This window comes from Thamnophis elegans, chromosome 1, assembly GCF_009769535.1.
Source record: "Thamnophis elegans isolate rThaEle1 chromosome 1, rThaEle1.pri, whole genome shotgun sequence".
Classification (NCBI taxonomy): domain Eukaryota; kingdom Metazoa; phylum Chordata; class Lepidosauria; order Squamata; family Colubridae; genus Thamnophis; species Thamnophis elegans.
In genome coordinates this window covers 118,217,379-118,234,989 of record NC_045541.1, presented here as the reverse complement: position 1 = coordinate 118,234,989, position 17,611 = coordinate 118,217,379, and the positions used below count along the sequence as shown (strand labels likewise).

Sequence of the window (17,611 nt, the reverse complement as noted above, 5' to 3'; positions counted from 1 at the left end):
CGTGAAGTGTTAATACCACTTTTTAATGCTTTGGTAAGGCCACACTTGGAATACTGCATTCAGTTTTGGTCGCCATGATGTAGAAAAAATGTGGAGACTCTAGAAAGCGTGCAGAGAAGAGCAACAAAGGTGATTAGGGGACTGGAGACTAAAACATATGAACAACGGTTGCAGGAACGGTCTAGTTTAATGAAAAGAAGGACTAGGGGAGAGATGATAGCAGTGTTCCAATATCTCATGGGTTGCCAGAAAGAAGAGGGAGTCAAACTATTCTCCAAGGCATTTGAGGGTAGAACAAGAAGCAGTGGGTGGAAGCTAATCAAAAAGAGAAGCAACTTAGAACTGAGGAGAAATTTCCTGACAGTTAGAAGAATTAATCAGTGGAACAGCTTGCCTCCAGAAGTTGTGAATGCTCCAACACTGGAAGTCTTTAAGAAGATGTTGGATAGCCATTTGTCTGAAATGATATAGGGTTTCCTGCCTAGGCAGGGGGGTGGACTAGAAGACCTCCAAGGTCCCTTCCAACTCTGCTATTGTATTGTATTGTAATTTATATTAGCATAAACATGATTATCTCTAGGTAATCCTCAACTTACATCCATTTGTTTAATGACTGTTCAAAGTTACAGCAATGCTGAACAAAGTGACTTATGACTGGTCCTCAAACTTATAATCAATGCAATGCTTCAATTCTGTGTTAAGCAGTAACAAGATTGCCTCAATACTTGAATTCTGTAGGTCGAACTTCCCATCAATCTCTGCAACTAGTATAAGTCAACAAGGTAGGAGGCAAAAAATGAGGATGGGTGTGGCAGAAACCAGTGGTAGAGGAGAAAATGAGTACAGTATTTCCACATGTTCCACAGTCTGATCAGTATTGTAAGAGGTAAAGCAGCTACAGAAGTAGCCAGTTGAGCTGTTGGCACTTATGAGTCTGGGAGAATTTGATCATTAAACAACAGCCTTACTCTACAGACAGAAATTCCTTAGTAAGGTCTTTGGATGTAAGAGGCATTAGCTTGCAATTTCTGTGAATGATGCCTTTTAGTGGAGAAAAATGGGTTCAACAGTCTTAAATAGATAAGTACATGACTTCATATACAGTATATGCGATATAATCACATGTGATATCGTCACATTGTATATACAGTATCTGTCTTCATAGGATCTAAGACTGATGTTTCAGTATCTTATTTCTTTTTTTCTATGCTCAAACGGAATGAAAGAAGAAAAGACACAGATTTGATATAATAGCATTGCTGAAGAATCTAGCCTCTCTCTGTTTTTAAAATTGGTATCCTTCATCACCTTTAGTTGGTTTTTAATAGAAACAAGGAAAAAGGAAGAGACAGTCTCCCGGAAGCAGGGATGGAAGTGATATGATTAAAATGAAGTATCTGATTAAACCTGATCTTGCATCTGTTTCATCACATTATGCTATTTTATTGGGCATACTTGCATTCTTCTTTCCTCTTATTTCTTGTCATAAGATATACCACTAAATGATGTTAGGTGCATATGCATAAAAGCTCTTACCTGGCAGGCATTATTCTGGTCACAGTTCTTCCAGATTCATAGCACTTTGAGCACCTACACAAGGGAGCTTAATTTGTTCAAGTTTACCTATTGAACACTGAGAACAGATGGTCACCACTAATTGATCTCATGAGTGTTTCATAGGACAAGAGATGGAACAAGGGTACTAGCCAGAGTACTATTTCCGAAGCCAAGTTCACTCTAAGTGTTTCCTAGAGACAACTTGAAAACAGCTGATGACATCCACCTGGTCTATCCTACCTATGTTTTAATTTGCATCTTTGGCCCAGTGTCATGCATCTTGCTACTGTTAGCCAAATACATTCGGTTGAGTGAATGGTTTATTTTGCTTTGAATTCAGGCTTTGAAAAAATGTGTGTTTTGTTTTGTGTACAAAACAAAAACATTATTGTTGAAGCAAACTAATCTGGACAGATTACTGCTTAGCTGGGCTAAAGCTCAGAACATTTTGGTTTTAGGTTTCAGCTAAAGTGCAAACCTTAGGATCTTACAAGATAAGATAAATTGAATGGGAAAAGCTTTTTTTTTTGTCTTCTCTTCATCTTTCTTCCAATCAGTCTCTTCCTGTTAGTCACATACACAGCCAGCACAACTATCCTTCCCCAATCTTTCTATACCTTTCTTTATCTCACTAGCCACTGCTGATAGCCTTATCCATTCCACACTGGATTCCCATCCTAGAACGCTGCCCCCCTCCCAGAACACACATCTTTTGAGTCCTTGCCTGGATGAGACATGCTGTTGGTCTAGGCATGGACCATCCTAAAAAGTTATTCCCATGCACAGAAAATTTTGTACCTTCCTACTTTGAGCCTCTTAAACCTGTTTTGCCAAGTTCTGAATGACTAGACTTAGTGATTCTGTTGAACTACTTGTATGGTTTCTTTATCCATAGAATTATCATAGAGCAGTAGCCCTTACATCTCTGTAATAATTTATGGCTTCGGTTTGAACACATTACTATGTCAGATTTTCTGCATATTTAAAAAGAAAAAGTATGTAACATGAAGCCATGTTTGGGATTTACCAAGTCCTTCTATATGTTTTCTGAACATTTCAAATGTTTATTTTACTAAGTGACAGCAAGCATCTTTCTGTTTGGAGCTACTGACTAAAGAACACCTTTGAATATTTTATCAGCTTGTTTTTAACTGAAAGCCCCCTGCCCCCAAATTGTTTTGTATTTTTACAGCACATGAGAAACTCAAGAATGTGGCTGATGTTTAATGTGGTTTCACTAAAATTGCCTTGGATTGCAATACGTATTGTTCTTGGTCAAGTTGGTCAACATGAATGTTTACGTCCTATGAGATTTTTTAAAATTAATGCATTCCGATTGTTGTTTTTAAACTAGATGATCAGCCACCTAAAGCTAAAGCCTGGATGGATGTGAGGGTCCAGTCCAAGGATGAACCAGTAATATTGAATGGCTCAGAAAGTACTGATGATAATGGCATTGTGAATTATGAATGGACACTTCTTTCTGGTGATTCCTCAGTGGTAATGGAGGTAAGATATATCAACACTCTACTAAGATTCCCTTCTATGGCACTTTAAAAATTCCCACTTAAGCCACTGTAGCCATATTGGGTATAAGAAAAAAATAAACTTCACATTGTTATTAAGATAATATAGAGATTATAAAATACTTGATAATTTTTTAAAAAATTCCTTGGAATTAGCATGACTATATAGTAGAGAATGTGATATACTTAATATGAAGACTTTTTTCCTCTGATAATACATTAAAGGTAAAGGTTCACCTCGCACATATGTGCTAGTCATTCCCGACTCTTGGGAGCAGTGCTCATCTCTGTTTCAAAGCTGAAGAGCCAGCGTTGTCCGAAGACGTCTCGATGGTGATGTGGCCAGTATGACTAAACGTCAAAGGCACACGGAACGTTGTTACTTTCCCACCAAAGTGTTCCCTGTTTTAATACTTGCATGTTTACATGCTTTCGAACTGTTAGGTTGGCAGAAGCTGGAAAAAGTAACATGAGCTCACTCCATTACATGGCGCTAGGGATTTGAACCGCCAAACTGCCGACCTTTCTGATCGACAAACTCAGCGTCTTAGCCACTGAGCCACAGCGTCCCATAATACATTCCATCCATGTAATAGAAAAAACTATCTTTACTCCTCTAGATGCTTTTATATCTTTCAGCAAAGAGCTGCTGAAATTTCCTGCCGGCTTCTCATATCATGTACATTTTTGCAACTTAACAAAGATGATCTTTATATAGACTGGCTAATTTAGTTGTTGTTGAAGTTTTTTGTAAACATTATCAATTCCATCATCATGACCACTGTGAGCTTGAACAATGGATTATTTCTGTATTCAGTTCTGAAAAAAATCAGCTTTAAAAAGTTGTAAACATGATTTAATGTAGTCAAATCTAATCTAAATACAGATGCTTATTTCTGAGAGTTCATGGATAGAACAGTATGATGTATGTACATGAAGAGTTCTCATATGACTGCAACACATCAAGACTCATGCATGAATAATTAATTATAATTATATTGGGCATCTCCATGCCTGACAAGTGCTCCCCATCAAAGCAATGCTTTAGTCCCTTTCCCATGTAAGCAAGTACGTTACATAACTGAGAGAGATTCAAAGTACAAAGATGGGATGAGGAATATGATAGTCCTCCCTCCCTCCCTCTCTCTCTTTCTCTCTCTTTTCTTTCCCTCTCATCTCCTTTTCTTTTCTTTCTTTCACAAACATTTATTGCCTACACAATCTCAGTGTTAGGGGAAGTGCTCATCTAAACTGTAAATCAAAGGACATCGACACTATTTACCCAAAAATATTAGAGCATTTTTTCAAATAAATCATGCATGTATGCAGTGTTGAAAATGAGGCTACATAGGACGTTCTCAAGCCGGGGCGGGTGAGCATGCCCACCCGCAGTTCGGCACTACTGGTTTGGGCAAGCCAGTCTGAACCGGCTAAATACCACCTGTGATGATCAACCCTGAGAGTTGCATAGATAAACTCTAAAATGAGGGGAACTAAGGAGACCTATTTTTGCTTAGGTCACTTTTATTTCTGATTTTTTTTTCCTTGTACTTTCAGAAACAGAATGATATTATGATGCTTTCAAATCTGAATGAAGGGATTTACATCTTCCAATTCACTGTAACAGACACTGCGGATCAGCAACACTCCATCAACATCACTGTCACTGTACTTAATTCTGATCAGACTGTAGGTAAGTCATTTGTAGATGCACTTTTTAGCCTGGAATCAAAACGGGTCAATTTAGCTTTTGCAGATTGCCAGCCAAGATCACACTCAGGAGTCATATAGGGTACAAGTATGAAAACAGTAAAAGTAAGCTTTTAAGAAGGATAGTAAACTTTTCTTTTTAAAAAAAGTTAATATTCTCTTTAGCTTTTCAATGTTTTAGTAACAAGAAAATAGCCCCAAAGCTATTCATAGTTTTAACTATGATATATCTGATTTTTGGTGCTAATAACATTTTACTAAAAATTGGTGCCGTGGATGTCCCACATTTTGAGGTAGAAAATATGTAGATTGTACATTAATCCCTAAAATATGTTTAAGGCCATTTTTAAGAAGCCTAAAACATTCTGTGTCCCTAAAATATGGAATTGGTAGCTGTGAACAATGTCCAGGCAGCACTCTATGTAATAACCTATTAATGACTGCCAAAGACATATGGATTTTCAGTCTCTGAGCTTCTCTTTTAGGAAAATATTCAGTCATGCTGATAGTGATTCTGATGTATGTAATTCTTTCCTGCTTTGTTCTCTCCTTTACTGACTCCAACGTAGCCACATATGGAATAGTGTTAGACAGGCAGATAGGCAGATGAATAGCCAAATAGTCTGCTCTTGAAATGGTGTTGATTGGAGTGGTATCTTAGGTCAGGAGCCTTTATACACAAAGAAAAATGCAATTACTTCTTAGAATTGTTAAAGTTCCCCCCACCATCATTTTAAAACAACAAAAAGCTCTTCCTTGTTTTCCTCATGAAATCTGTTGCTTCTTTATTTGTAAGAAGAATATGAATATAAACTTTCAATTATATATGTGTGTGGGTATTACAAAATATATATAAAAAGAAAAATGGAGCATGAATATTTTACCCAATAATGCTTGTACTGTGTGTTACGGTTTAAAGCCAATGCTAGCCCTTCCCCACCAAATGGCAAGAAAGACCCAAAGCTTTTATTTGGGGATAGCTAGAAATATTGATATACTATAGGCTTTTTAATATTCTGTTGTAAGGTAACCTTAAGAAATCCCTGGGGGCACTGATATCTCATATTTGCTATTAAAATATATTTACTGATTCTGCTGGAAGAATACTCCTTGATAGCTGCCTGCTCTCCTCTTTCTTCCAATTGGCCACACCATAAAATCTGGAGAAATCGGCTAGAATAGAATTTATGCCTTCTCTTACCCTTACTGTGAGAATTCACTTTCCTTGTTCTTTCTAGATCATTGCTTGGTTCCTTATAAAGTGGGACGCTGCCGAGGCTCCTTCCCTCGCTGGTACTACAATCCGGAAATAGAGCAGTGTCAGCAGTTCATTTTTGGTGGCTGCAATCCCAACAAGAACAATTATGTAAGAAAAGAGGAATGTGATCTTGCCTGCAAGAATGTTCAAGGTTCGTATATTAGAAGATATTGTTTCTCTATTTTAGAGATTTAAGTGGGGAAACCTAACCAATTCAGAATTATTTTGACACTACTGAATCTTATAACTTTTAATCGAGTTAGGCTGATTTGGCTGGCTTCATTCTAATGTTTTAATCATGATTTATTTAGTAAACCATAGTGCCGCAAATCACACATAACAAAAAAAATGATGCTTTTCAATACATAGTTATTAGGTTCCAAACTTTTCCAAACTGGAACTTTTAGGGTTTGCTGGGCTAAAACCCACATAAATTCCCAATTAGCAAGGCTGGGCCGCAACTACCGTATATACTCGAGTATAGGCCGACCCGAATATAAGCCGAGGCACCTAATTTTACCACAAAAAAACTGGAAAAGTTATTGACTCGAGTATAAGCCTAGGGTGGGAAATGCAGCAGCTACCGGTAAATTTCAAAAATAAAAATAGATACCAATAATGTTTTTGAATATTTATTTCAAAGAAAAACAGTAAACTAGCGGTGTATTCAATGAAATACTTCACTCACCTCATGATGCTGATGTCCCGCTGTGATGATGATGTCCCGTGCAGCCGCGGGAGCGATGTCCCGCCTCCTATGACACACGGCACAGTGATTCCTATCATTGGATCACTGTACCAGAGGAGGTGGGACATCGCTATGTGGCTGCTTGCCATAACAAGGAGGAGGTGGGACATCGTTGCAGAGCGGCAGGAGGGGGAGGAAGGGGAATCGTAAGACAGCCCTGCATTACATTAGAATGTGAGGAGGGGGGATGGTGCGGTGCGCGCTGCGCGGCAAACTGACACAGAGGGAGGGGAAACTCACAGGGGCACTGGGCCATTCACGAGTGTCACCCAGCGGCATGGCCCCGCCCCTTTTTCTCCTCCATTTCGGGCAAATTTTTCACTGACTCGAGTATAAGCCGAGGCGGCTTTTTTCAGCCCAAAAAGTGGGCTGAAAAACTAGGCTTATACTCGAGTATATACAGTATTAACTATCACTCAACGTCTGGAGGACATTATCAGGTTGAAGAAGGCTGAGCGAGGCTATAAAATCAGGGATACTTTCTATTTATACCAGTACAGGGAAGCATACGATTGGCAGTTGATTGAATGAAAAGTATTGCATCCACTATGTTTCTCTGTGTGGAGAAATAATTGGAAGTGGCTTCTATGCATTAGATGTATGCTTCTGGTATGCTTCTATGCATACCAGAAAAGTACATAAAAGACGTGGTTTGTATTTCCTGGATTGACAGATCTCTAATCCCTATTGTTTTTTTTAAAAAAAAACTAAATTGGTAAAGTGGTTGGATTGAATGTTTCGATGAGAGCTAGTTGAAAAATTGAAAGGACAATATTCTCACTCTAATTTCCTTCTTTTCAGGTGCTGTTGAAAAACCCCAAAAACCAAGTAAGTTCTTCTGTACTTTTCCATGATAGCATTCAAACTTCTTTTGAACTTCCTTACTGACATGAGCTTTAGTGGTATATCTTTGGTTGATATCATACTCTGTGTTTTTGTAGCACTGCAGTGAAGCACTTGCAAATACTTTTCTAGAATTATTCCTCAATTTACAACCACAATTGAACCCAGAATTTCTGTTGCTAGGTGAGACAATTGTTAAGTGAGTTTTGCCCCATCTTATGATCTTTCTCACGGGAGGTTAAGTGAATCATTGCAGTTGTTAAGTTAGTAACACAGTTGTTAAGTAAATCTAAGGTAAAGGTAAAGATTCCCCTTGCACATATGTGCTAGTCGTTCCCGGCTCTAGGGGGCGGTGCTCATCTCCATTTCAAAGCCAAAAAAACAGCACTGCCCGAAGACATCACCGTAGTCATGTGGCCAGCATGACTAAACGCCAAAGGTGCATGGAACATTATTACTTTCCCCCCAAAGGTGGTTCCTATTTTTTTTACTTGCATTTTTACCTGCTTTTGAACTGCTAGGTTGGCAGAACCTGGGACAAGTAACAGGAGCTCACTCCATTATGTGGAGCTAGGGATTCGAACCGCCGACCTTTCTGATCGACAAGCTCAGGGTCTTAACCACTGAGCCACACCTTAACTTTAGCAATAGCAATAGCAGTTAGACTTATATACCGCTTCATAGGGCTTTCAGCCCTCTCTAAGTGGTTTACAGAGTCAGCATATTGCCCCCAACAACAATACGGGTCCTCATTTTACCCACCTCAGAAGGATGGAAGGCTGAGTCAATCCTGAGCCGGTGAGATTTGAACAGCTGAACTGTAGAACTGCAGTCAGCTGAAGTAGTCTGCAGTGCTGCATTTAACCACTGCGCCACCTTGGCTCCTTTACTTTTTAGAAGGTCACAAAAGATTCAATATGATCCTGGAACACTCCAACCATCTTAAAATATGAGTCAGTTGCCAAGCAAGTGTGAAAAACAGTCATGGGCCACTTTTTTCAATGCTGTTGCAACCGTCATTAAACAAAATGTTGTAACTCGAGGCCTACCTGTACTCTATTTCTGCAGTGCCCAAAGAAGAAAGAGATCTTTTTACCAAAATGTCACAAAGATAAATCATCTTTGCTGAGAATTCTTGTGAACTAACCCATGTTTCTCATACAGCATGCAATGGAAACTGCCTACCAGACTATTTCAAATGTGAAGATGGCTGCTGCATTGAAAAAATTCTGGAATGTGATGAGAGACTAGATTGCCGAGATGGGTCAGATGAAAAATCTTGTGATTCATGTAAGTTGGTGACCCCTTAACTGTCTTGGAATAATAAAAATAGAAATGGAATTGAAGGCCACTGAGTCCAACACTGCTCACTACAAGAAATTAAATTTAAGTACTGTATTTTTCGGAGTATAAGATGCACCTTTTTTCCTCAAAAAAGAGGCTGAAAATCTGTGTGCGTCTTATACACTGAATACAGCATTTTTTTTGCCTCCTGAAGCCCCGCCCCTTCACAAAAATCACTGCATACCCTTATGGAGGCTTTCAAAGCGCTCCTGGCGGCTGGGGAGGATAGAAATGAGCAAAACATGGGCCGTTTTTTGCCTTCCATCCCCCAGGAGCATTCTGTAAGCCCTCCCCAAGGCTATTCATGCCTTTAAAAAAGTGGGGGGCATTTTCGTGAAAAAATGGCCGTTTTGGGAAGGTTTGCAGAGTGCAAAAAGTTTTTTTCCCCTTTTGGAAAGCTCTTTAACTGATTGATGAGAATTACATTGATCAAGTGCTGTGCCAGCAGAAACAAAGTCTGCAGATTGTCAGCGATTTCCTTCTCCAGTACATGGATAAATACACCTGGAAACATCTACCTACCTACTCTCTCTCCCTCCCTACCTACTGTATTTCTCTCTTTCCCCCTCTATCTACCTACGTACCTACTACCTACTCTCTCTCTCTCCCTACCTATGTATCCACTGAATTTCTCTCTCTCTTCCTCTACCTACCAACCTACCTACTCTCTCTTTCTCCCTCCCTAAGTACTTACAGTATTTCTCTCTCTTTCTCTCTCTCTGTATCCCTCTATCTACCTACCTACTTTTTTAAAAATTTGCCTCTTCAAAACCTTGGTGCATCTTATACTCGTGCGTCTTATACTCCGAAAAATACGGTATACTCCAAACATATGACTTACATTTTTTTCTGTTCAATTTTTGATGGGCATCTAAAGGTTACTGTGAAAATGTAGTCAAGCTGTTGGATAGATCTTTAGTGTGATCTGGCCTCTTAATTTTCCTGGGAGAAAATAATATATATAGTGCACCTCTTAATGTGCACATATGTGTGTGTGTGTGTGGGTATAAGTTTGAAATTACGTTGAAGAGAAGCTGTTCTGGCTCGGGTATGAGATTGAAATAGGATTGTTTTTAATTTAAAACAATTCTGGTAAGGTTGGAGAGCTTCCTAAAAGGTCAGAATAGCTTATTTTGAATTTAAAATGGCTGTTTTTAATGTGCATTTAATTGCACTCCACTGTCATGCATAGCTTTCTATTCTAAGAAAAATGTAATTATTTATTATGCGAAACAAAACAGCAAATTAATGTTCTGCAAAATAAAGTAGAATATTTGCATCATTTATTATTATTATAAAACCTCTCTTTTCTTACATCATCCTTGGATTGATTGGCCTCAAATATTGTTTTAATATTGTTTTAAAATTTAGTATTAAATATACCTAGTTCTGTCTAAAGCAGATTAGCAAATGAGGTAAAGAAATAGAGGCAGAGTGGAATTAACAAAATGACCAGACAAAAATGATTTTAAAATATGTCACTTCATAAGAATTATTTCCATTTTCAAATAAAATGCATGTCTGTAAATTATTCTGAGGTCTGTTCTTTGTCTCTTTTAGATATCCAAGGATTCAATAAGTTACAGAAAATCAATCCTTCTAACAGAAGTAAGTATGTTATAAAATACATTTTATATTTGAATTACATTTGAAAGAAATTTTAACACATTTTAAAAAACTATGTTTGCATCTCTCCAAATATAATTGAAGAAGATGACTGTATTTATGTAGAATTTGAACTGGATTCTGTTAAGGAATTAATTACTCTGGACATATTTGAGTGTAATCTTGAATAACTTTTATTATTGGGAAATCTGTCACATCAATAGATATGCTCAATTGGCTATTGCCAACGGTCAAGTGTTTTAAAGCATCATATTTCTATAAACACAGATCTGCTTTAAGCAGCACAGTTTGATAGTTAAAATAGCTAAAGGCAAAAAAATTGTGGAACTGTAAAGTCAAATATAGTATAAATATGGACATGTAGTAAATTTGCTTGTGGCAGTCTTGTGTAATGAGGGTGAAGGTTCGTTCTCGCCTGGTAACTAAATGTTTGGAAACTAACCCACAAATTTGGAGAATGAACTTTCACTCCCATCTACACCCAAACTACAGATATTCCCCACTATCGCAGAGTCTTAAGTAAACTGTAATAAGTAGAACTTGTTACAAAGAAGTAACAATAGCAATTCATTGTTACAGTTAAGCTTATACTCGCTTTAGTTGGCTTTGTTAGTTGTAATCAGGATGTGTCCTAGCCAAGACTTCAAATAACCTGTGTGAAGCCTCAAGTGCAAATCTGGTGTTAGAGAGGTCTTCCTAGCGCCTGAGAAGGACTTGGTAGCCCTGAGATCTTCCACAGCCTCTTTTCTAGTTCATAAGCCCCAAAGGCCACCTGGGGCACATCATACTTGCCAGAGGGGGAGTGCAGAGTTTGTCACATAAGCACAATGAATGAAATCATGAAACTATGTCATTTTGTAATAGTGTTAATCATTGTTATATATATTTTTAGAATTTTTGATAAGTTGCATAAAAAGATGAAACCTTCTCTGAATGTTTGTTAACTGGCCTTCATCCTGTAATGTTTAAGATTAGCTAACTGTTGCAAAAGAACAATAACTATTATAACAATGATGCAAGGTATAGTATTTCTCTAAAATTTAAATTTTAGAGTCATCGAGGGTCAAGCAGCATATAAATTTAGTATGTTTAATATTTCTATTATAATTAATACAAATAGACCTTGACTTATAATAGCAATTGAGACTGGAACATCTGTTGCCAAGCAGTGCATAAAATGCAACTGCATTGCTTAGCAACAGCGATTTTTGCATTCCTGGTTGCCATCGTTAACTGAATCCCGTGGTCATTGTTAAGGCAAGAAATTTACTGCTGGCTTACTACAACCAAAGTCAGTGGGAAAGTCAGCAGGCAGGTGAATGATTGGTGTCAGGTGAGAGAGAGTGTGAGTGTAGGAGTTTGGAAATGGTGTGCAAGGATGTGCAAAAGACCTGGGACTGGAAGGGTGCAAAGATGTGTGCAAGAAGCATTGATCGGGGTAGTTGTGACAAGTACGACATGTCAAGATGGGTGTGTAGGGATGCACTATTGGTCAGCATGGCACAAAGGCAGAGGGGTTAGAGGATGGTGCCCGGTTGGGAAGACTTTCCCCAGTGACTTGCTACCTACCCTGCCAGCTTTCCCATTGACTTTCTGGGGAAGCTTGTAGAGAAGGTTACAAATGATATTCATGTGATTGCAGGGTCAAAAGCAACTGGTCGAACGTGCGAACCTGTTGTCAGGCACCCAAATCTTAATCACCTGACTGGGACAAACAGAACTCCAAGAACTGGTCAAAGCTACCATTTGTTCAGCACCATTGTAACTTTAAAAGATCACTGAACAACTGGTTATAGGTCAAGGTTTACCTGTCATACATTTTAGGTTTTAAAGCTAGTTGTGCTACACAGGTAGTAGGCCAATTCTCTGAGCGCTAATGGCTTTGTCAAATACTTAATCATGATAGGTCCATAGAATTGGGAGTACAGTTAATTAATAGCTAACAATATTTCTTGTTTCTTTCTGGTAGCTTATTGTGTGAATAAGCCCGACACTGGACGATGTGAAGAAAGTATACCTCGCTGGTACTACAACCCTATCACTGAGAAGTGTGGTCGCTTCACCTATGGAGGCTGTGAAGGCAACAAAAATAATTTCGAACAGGAAGAAACGTGTTTGAAAACATGTAGTGGTATCACAAGTAAGAAGAAAATCTTTTAAAAGTTTTTTTTTAATCAGTGTAGTGAGACTTCTACAGCACTCTGTAGTATTGTTGCTAGAAGCTGGTGTTTTGCTTTGCAGTATGCTAGTTTTTAGTTTTAAGGGACACGGTGGCTCAGTGGCTAAGATGCTGAGCTTGTCGATCAGAAGATCAGCATTTTGGTGGTTCAGTGGTTCGAATCCCAAGCACCGTGTAACGGAGTGAGCACCCTGTTATGTCCCAGCTTCTGCCAGCCTAGCAATTTGAATGCATGTAAAAAGTTCTGGGATGGTAACCGCACTCAGTGCGTCTTCGGCATCTAGTCATACCGGCCATATGACCACGGAGACGTCTTCAGACAGTGCTGGCTCTTCAGATTGGAAACAGATGAGCATCGCCCCCTAGAGCCAGGAATGACTAGCATGCATGTCCAGGGAACCTTTACTTTTATCTTATGCTAGTTTTTATTTAATTACATTAATTTAAAAAATTATTTAAAAGGTCAAGTGGGCCAGGAGACTGGTAGACATCAGGAGAAATGATGTCTCCATTTTGACTTTCCATAAAGCTGTCAAGATCTGGTGATCCTGGCAGGCCTGGGGTTTGCTGGGGGCCAAAGATCTGCTTGTCTCAACTACTAAGAATGCCAATTTTATCCACCCAGGATTACTATTTTTGTTTTTATGCTCTTTATTACTGTGAGCATTTAGATTTTATCATTTTTATGTTGGATGCTTTATTTATTGTTGTCTTTGGGGGAAATACGTGCCTATATGAATTTGATTATTATGATAGTCTGGTCTTGTGGCAAAGGTACCAGCTGGAAAACTGGAGACCATGAGTTCAAGTCCTGCCTCAGACATGAAAGCCAGCTGGGTGACCTTGGGCCAATCATACATACTCAGCCCAACTCCCCTCCTAGGGTGGGAGTTTGGGGAAAAACAGGAGGAGGAAGGTATATTGGATGTGTTTGCTGCCTTGAGTTACCTGTAAGAATAATAAAGGTGGGATACAAATATATACTAACTAACTAATAAATAACCTTCTCTGGGCACAATGGCATCCTTGGGTCTCCCCTGCCCTCCTGGGGATGGTTACTTAATAGTAACTATTAAGCAACTACTAGTAACATAATATTATAAGTACATTGTTGTCTCCATTATTCTGAACATTGTTACATAATCTTGTATTTTCTTTTAATATAGAAGAAGATATGATTGGTGAGAGATGGAGAGCATACGAATATCAACAAGCTAGTTTAAGTATGTAACAGCATTCCAAATAACTCTTGAGTCCCTGTTTTCTTCTTGTTACGATTTTTATTTTTAACAGCAACTTGCCTGGAATTTTTGGGTGGTGGAAAGAAGTATGACGTCCTTCTAAATAAAATGATTTATTTTACTGACAACAAAGCATATACCACTAAAGAATAAAAACTATGGAAAATGGGGAAATAAGATGTTACATAACTTGCACTTTTGCTCCCACAAAAAATATTGGCTCAAGAATTCTTTATAACCTTCCCCCCCCCCCCTGCCCTAAAAACATTTTTGTTTTTGTGGAGTATGGTATAATTTAAATATCAAAGCGCAGCAATTTTTAGGAACTGTATTAAGACCAGCATTTCCCTTTCCACCCCCAGTTTGTTTGTATATATCACGTCAGCAGGTGTGCACATCTAAGAATGTTACGTGATAATTATAGTTTTCTTAAGGTGACCTAGAGCTGGATTTAGGCTGATCCTATACTGTCATTTTTTTTAAGGAAGCGTCCTACAAGCATAGTATTTAATTTGTTTTTGAATGGATTGGGCAGCCTGCATAAAGCAAAAACGTATCTTAAAATTTTGGCATAACAAAGCATTCTAACAATTTCAGTATAATCATTATTTTCTCTGTCCATCTCCCACTCCTGCTCCATCTCTCATAGGTGCTTTTGAAGTGGCCGTCGCTGTGCTCCTCGGTGTCTGCATTATGATAGTGCTGGCTGTCCTTGCCTACTTCTTCCTAAAGAATCGAAAAACCTATCGAAGACGTCGTCAGTCCCCTACTGTGGCTAATTCCACTCTTTCTTCCGTCTTATCAACTGCTGAAGACACAGAACATCTGGTGTACAACAGCACCACAAAGCCCATCTGATTCTGTAGAGCTACCCTCCATTTTTGGGAAGGACAATCGTACCAACTGCTTGTAATACTTGTTTGTGGGGTGGGGTGGGGGAGCGGTGAGGGGATCTATTGAAGGATTTTTCCTTCCTTTTTTTCCATGTTTCCTTAGACTATCCATTAGCTGCTTACAAGCTCTACCTGTCCTGATCCTGTGATAGTTTCTAAGGTTACAAGGAGTGACCAGAAGATTAGCCCGCTCTGATACTACATGGATGGCATTTTGCATTCATGTTTCCCTGAGTTCTATAATGAAGGTTATTTTAAATTTAAGGACTTGTTATATCTATTGAAGGAACCATAATTTAATCTGGTGAATGAGATTCTTCTTCCCACAAAACTCATTAGAGTGTGTGTGTGTGTGTGAGAGAGAGAGGGGGGGGCAGAAACCTATGTTGCCTTAAAGCCACCCTCTGTGGGTTTTAACTGGTACAAAAAGTTTTGCAGTTTTGAGACTTGTATTTTGATGGAATACTTTGATGGACTAATTAAGTAAAAGTGGAATCCTTTTCACAAATCTATTAATGTCTGTGCTGAGGCCTGAGCTCATCTCATCTATTCCAAATATCTAGGTTATTGTTAAATAGAAGACAGACAACGTTGTGATTTGATCTGAATGCATATAAGAGGAAACAGAAATTAGGTCATGGCCGAAAATCTGGCCCTGCCTTTCTCTTCTGGATTTCCCCTACCTTCTAGTTATCATTTCTAGTTCAATATTACTGTTTTGATTTCTTCATCCATATCTATTTATTTTTAGAATGAAATTGTGACAGAAAAGAGGACATTTCTCATTTTCTAATTTGTCTCCATCTATACAATTTCATTAAGTAGTTAAATAGCATACTTATATAGGGGCAGTTTCAAAATTAGCTTTTCTTCAGAGCTAATTTTCACAAGATCCTTGGACAAAAGGAAAGTCATGAAAGTTGACAGACTCTGCTTCTTGCACAGCCATCCTTAAATATAGAGAAAGTAACAGGTGTAGAGATAGAATACAGATTTGTCCTAATTTTTCACAAATATGTTGTATGAAATATATAGGTTGATGCCTGTGATGTTTTCATTTACCTTCCTGTTTGTTTGAGGTAAGATATTTTAATCTCTTTCCTCTTCCCACTTTGACCTACATCCCAGTTTGTAAATTATTGTCTTACATTTTATGGCATCTGATAATTTACAGTTATGCCTGAGTACTGGTTCACTTTATGGATAGAGATGCTTGGAATAAATTCTCCATCTCTTCTTTTCAAAAACATCCTCAAAACAAAATAGTTGATCAGGCTACACTTCTTGATTTCTGATCATTTGAGGATGAATAGAAAACTCCTCTGAACTTGCTTATGCGTGGAAGGAAGGCTGTTTTGATAAAGGGCTTATGCTTTGGGGTCACTTTGGATCACTCCCATCATCTGGCAAGTTTACACGTGACGTCAAACATTTCTGAGGACACTGAATCTTCCCAGGAACTAAAAGGGAGGAAGTATTTCACAGTGGTGGAAGAATATATGACAGATTGACCTCCAGTTGGCTTGTATTATAGTGGATTGCCCAGCTCTTGTCTGACTTTCTTGAGAATCCAATAGCAAAGCTGAATATTACTTTTAAATCCAAATCTTGCTTTTTAATTTGAATCATCTTCCTCTCTGTCTATATAGCATAGGAGGTTAGCGTGTGAAGCCAGTGAGGATACTCCTATCCACTCTGTGTGAAGTTGTACATAACTTTGGACATACTCTATGATGCAAATGAGAATATTATTTTGTTTATATCCTTTTTTTTTTGTAGATGTCATGAGATTTTGTTTTATTGTTGTACTGTATATAAGGATTCTTTGCTTGGATGTAAAACCTCTGCTGGCTAAGCTGAAGAGTCCGCAGCAAAGTGAACAGGATAAATGATTAATAGGGAATTATCTGAAGGGAAGACAGCTGTTAATTGCTCCAAGGGCCAAACCACCTCAAGCATAGAACTGGCTGAGCATCTATGAGAAATCGCAAATTGGGGTGGGGAAGGAAATGACAGAGCTGGTCATTGTGCCTTGCGGGGAGGAGACGAGAGATTACTCATTGTGCTTTGTAGTTGACTTGATTATTCCACATTGCTACAGCTGTTAACTCTTACCTTCTCCCTCCCTTTCTGTACTTCTTTACTGCTTTCTGAGCCCTCAACTTCTGAATTTCTTCTCTGACGGTGAAATTTTTAATAAAATATTTTCTTTACAACTTGCTTGCTTGATCAGTTTTTACCCCCCTCGGCTCCAGGATATTTATTGCCACCTTGAGAAGGCTTAGGATCTTGCTGGTATCTTTGAGCTCTGAGAAAGGAAGAAGCTCCAAAATTATCATAATTCAAGAAACAAGCATTTTAGTAACTCTATGGTACAATGGCATGTCAACATCAATAGGTTGAAATTAGGCTCGAAAGACTGTGGGTTGGAGAGCATTTCCTGTACATTGGGACAAAATACTGAAGAAGGGAAGGGCACACATGATTTCAGCTGGTTGGACTAGTTTGGAATTAGGAGCTTAAGAAGCAGAAAGCATTCACTACTAAAGAAATGGCTGTCCACAGATAATTATAATACAGATTATATTAATCAGTACCTAGTGGGTAAAAATTGATACATTTTACTTCCATCATAAACATCCTTTAGTATTTTTTGACTATTGTACTTTTTGAGGAATTAACCATG

The 17,611-nt window shown here is 38.4% G+C and overlaps 1 protein-coding gene across 1 annotated transcript in view; it reads left to right on the top strand.

Moving 5' to 3' along the window:
• SPINT1 (serine peptidase inhibitor, Kunitz type 1) overlaps positions 1 to 17,145 on the top strand; it is a 34,497-nt gene extending 17,352 nt beyond the window's left edge. The window contains exons 2-10 of the mRNA XM_032229508.1: positions 2,912 to 3,066; positions 4,641 to 4,776; positions 6,032 to 6,202; positions 7,601 to 7,627; positions 8,807 to 8,932; positions 10,547 to 10,594; positions 12,582 to 12,752; positions 13,958 to 14,014; positions 14,682 to 17,145. Of these exons, the coding sequence (XP_032085399.1) occupies positions 2,912 to 3,066; positions 4,641 to 4,776; positions 6,032 to 6,202; positions 7,601 to 7,627; positions 8,807 to 8,932; positions 10,547 to 10,594; positions 12,582 to 12,752; positions 13,958 to 14,014; positions 14,682 to 14,890 (1,100 nt within the window). The 3' untranslated portion in view covers positions 14,891 to 17,145. The remainder of the gene's footprint in view (positions 1 to 2,911; positions 3,067 to 4,640; positions 4,777 to 6,031; positions 6,203 to 7,600; positions 7,628 to 8,806; positions 8,933 to 10,546; positions 10,595 to 12,581; positions 12,753 to 13,957; positions 14,015 to 14,681) is intronic.
• Positions 17,146 to 17,611: the final 466 nt, after the last annotated feature.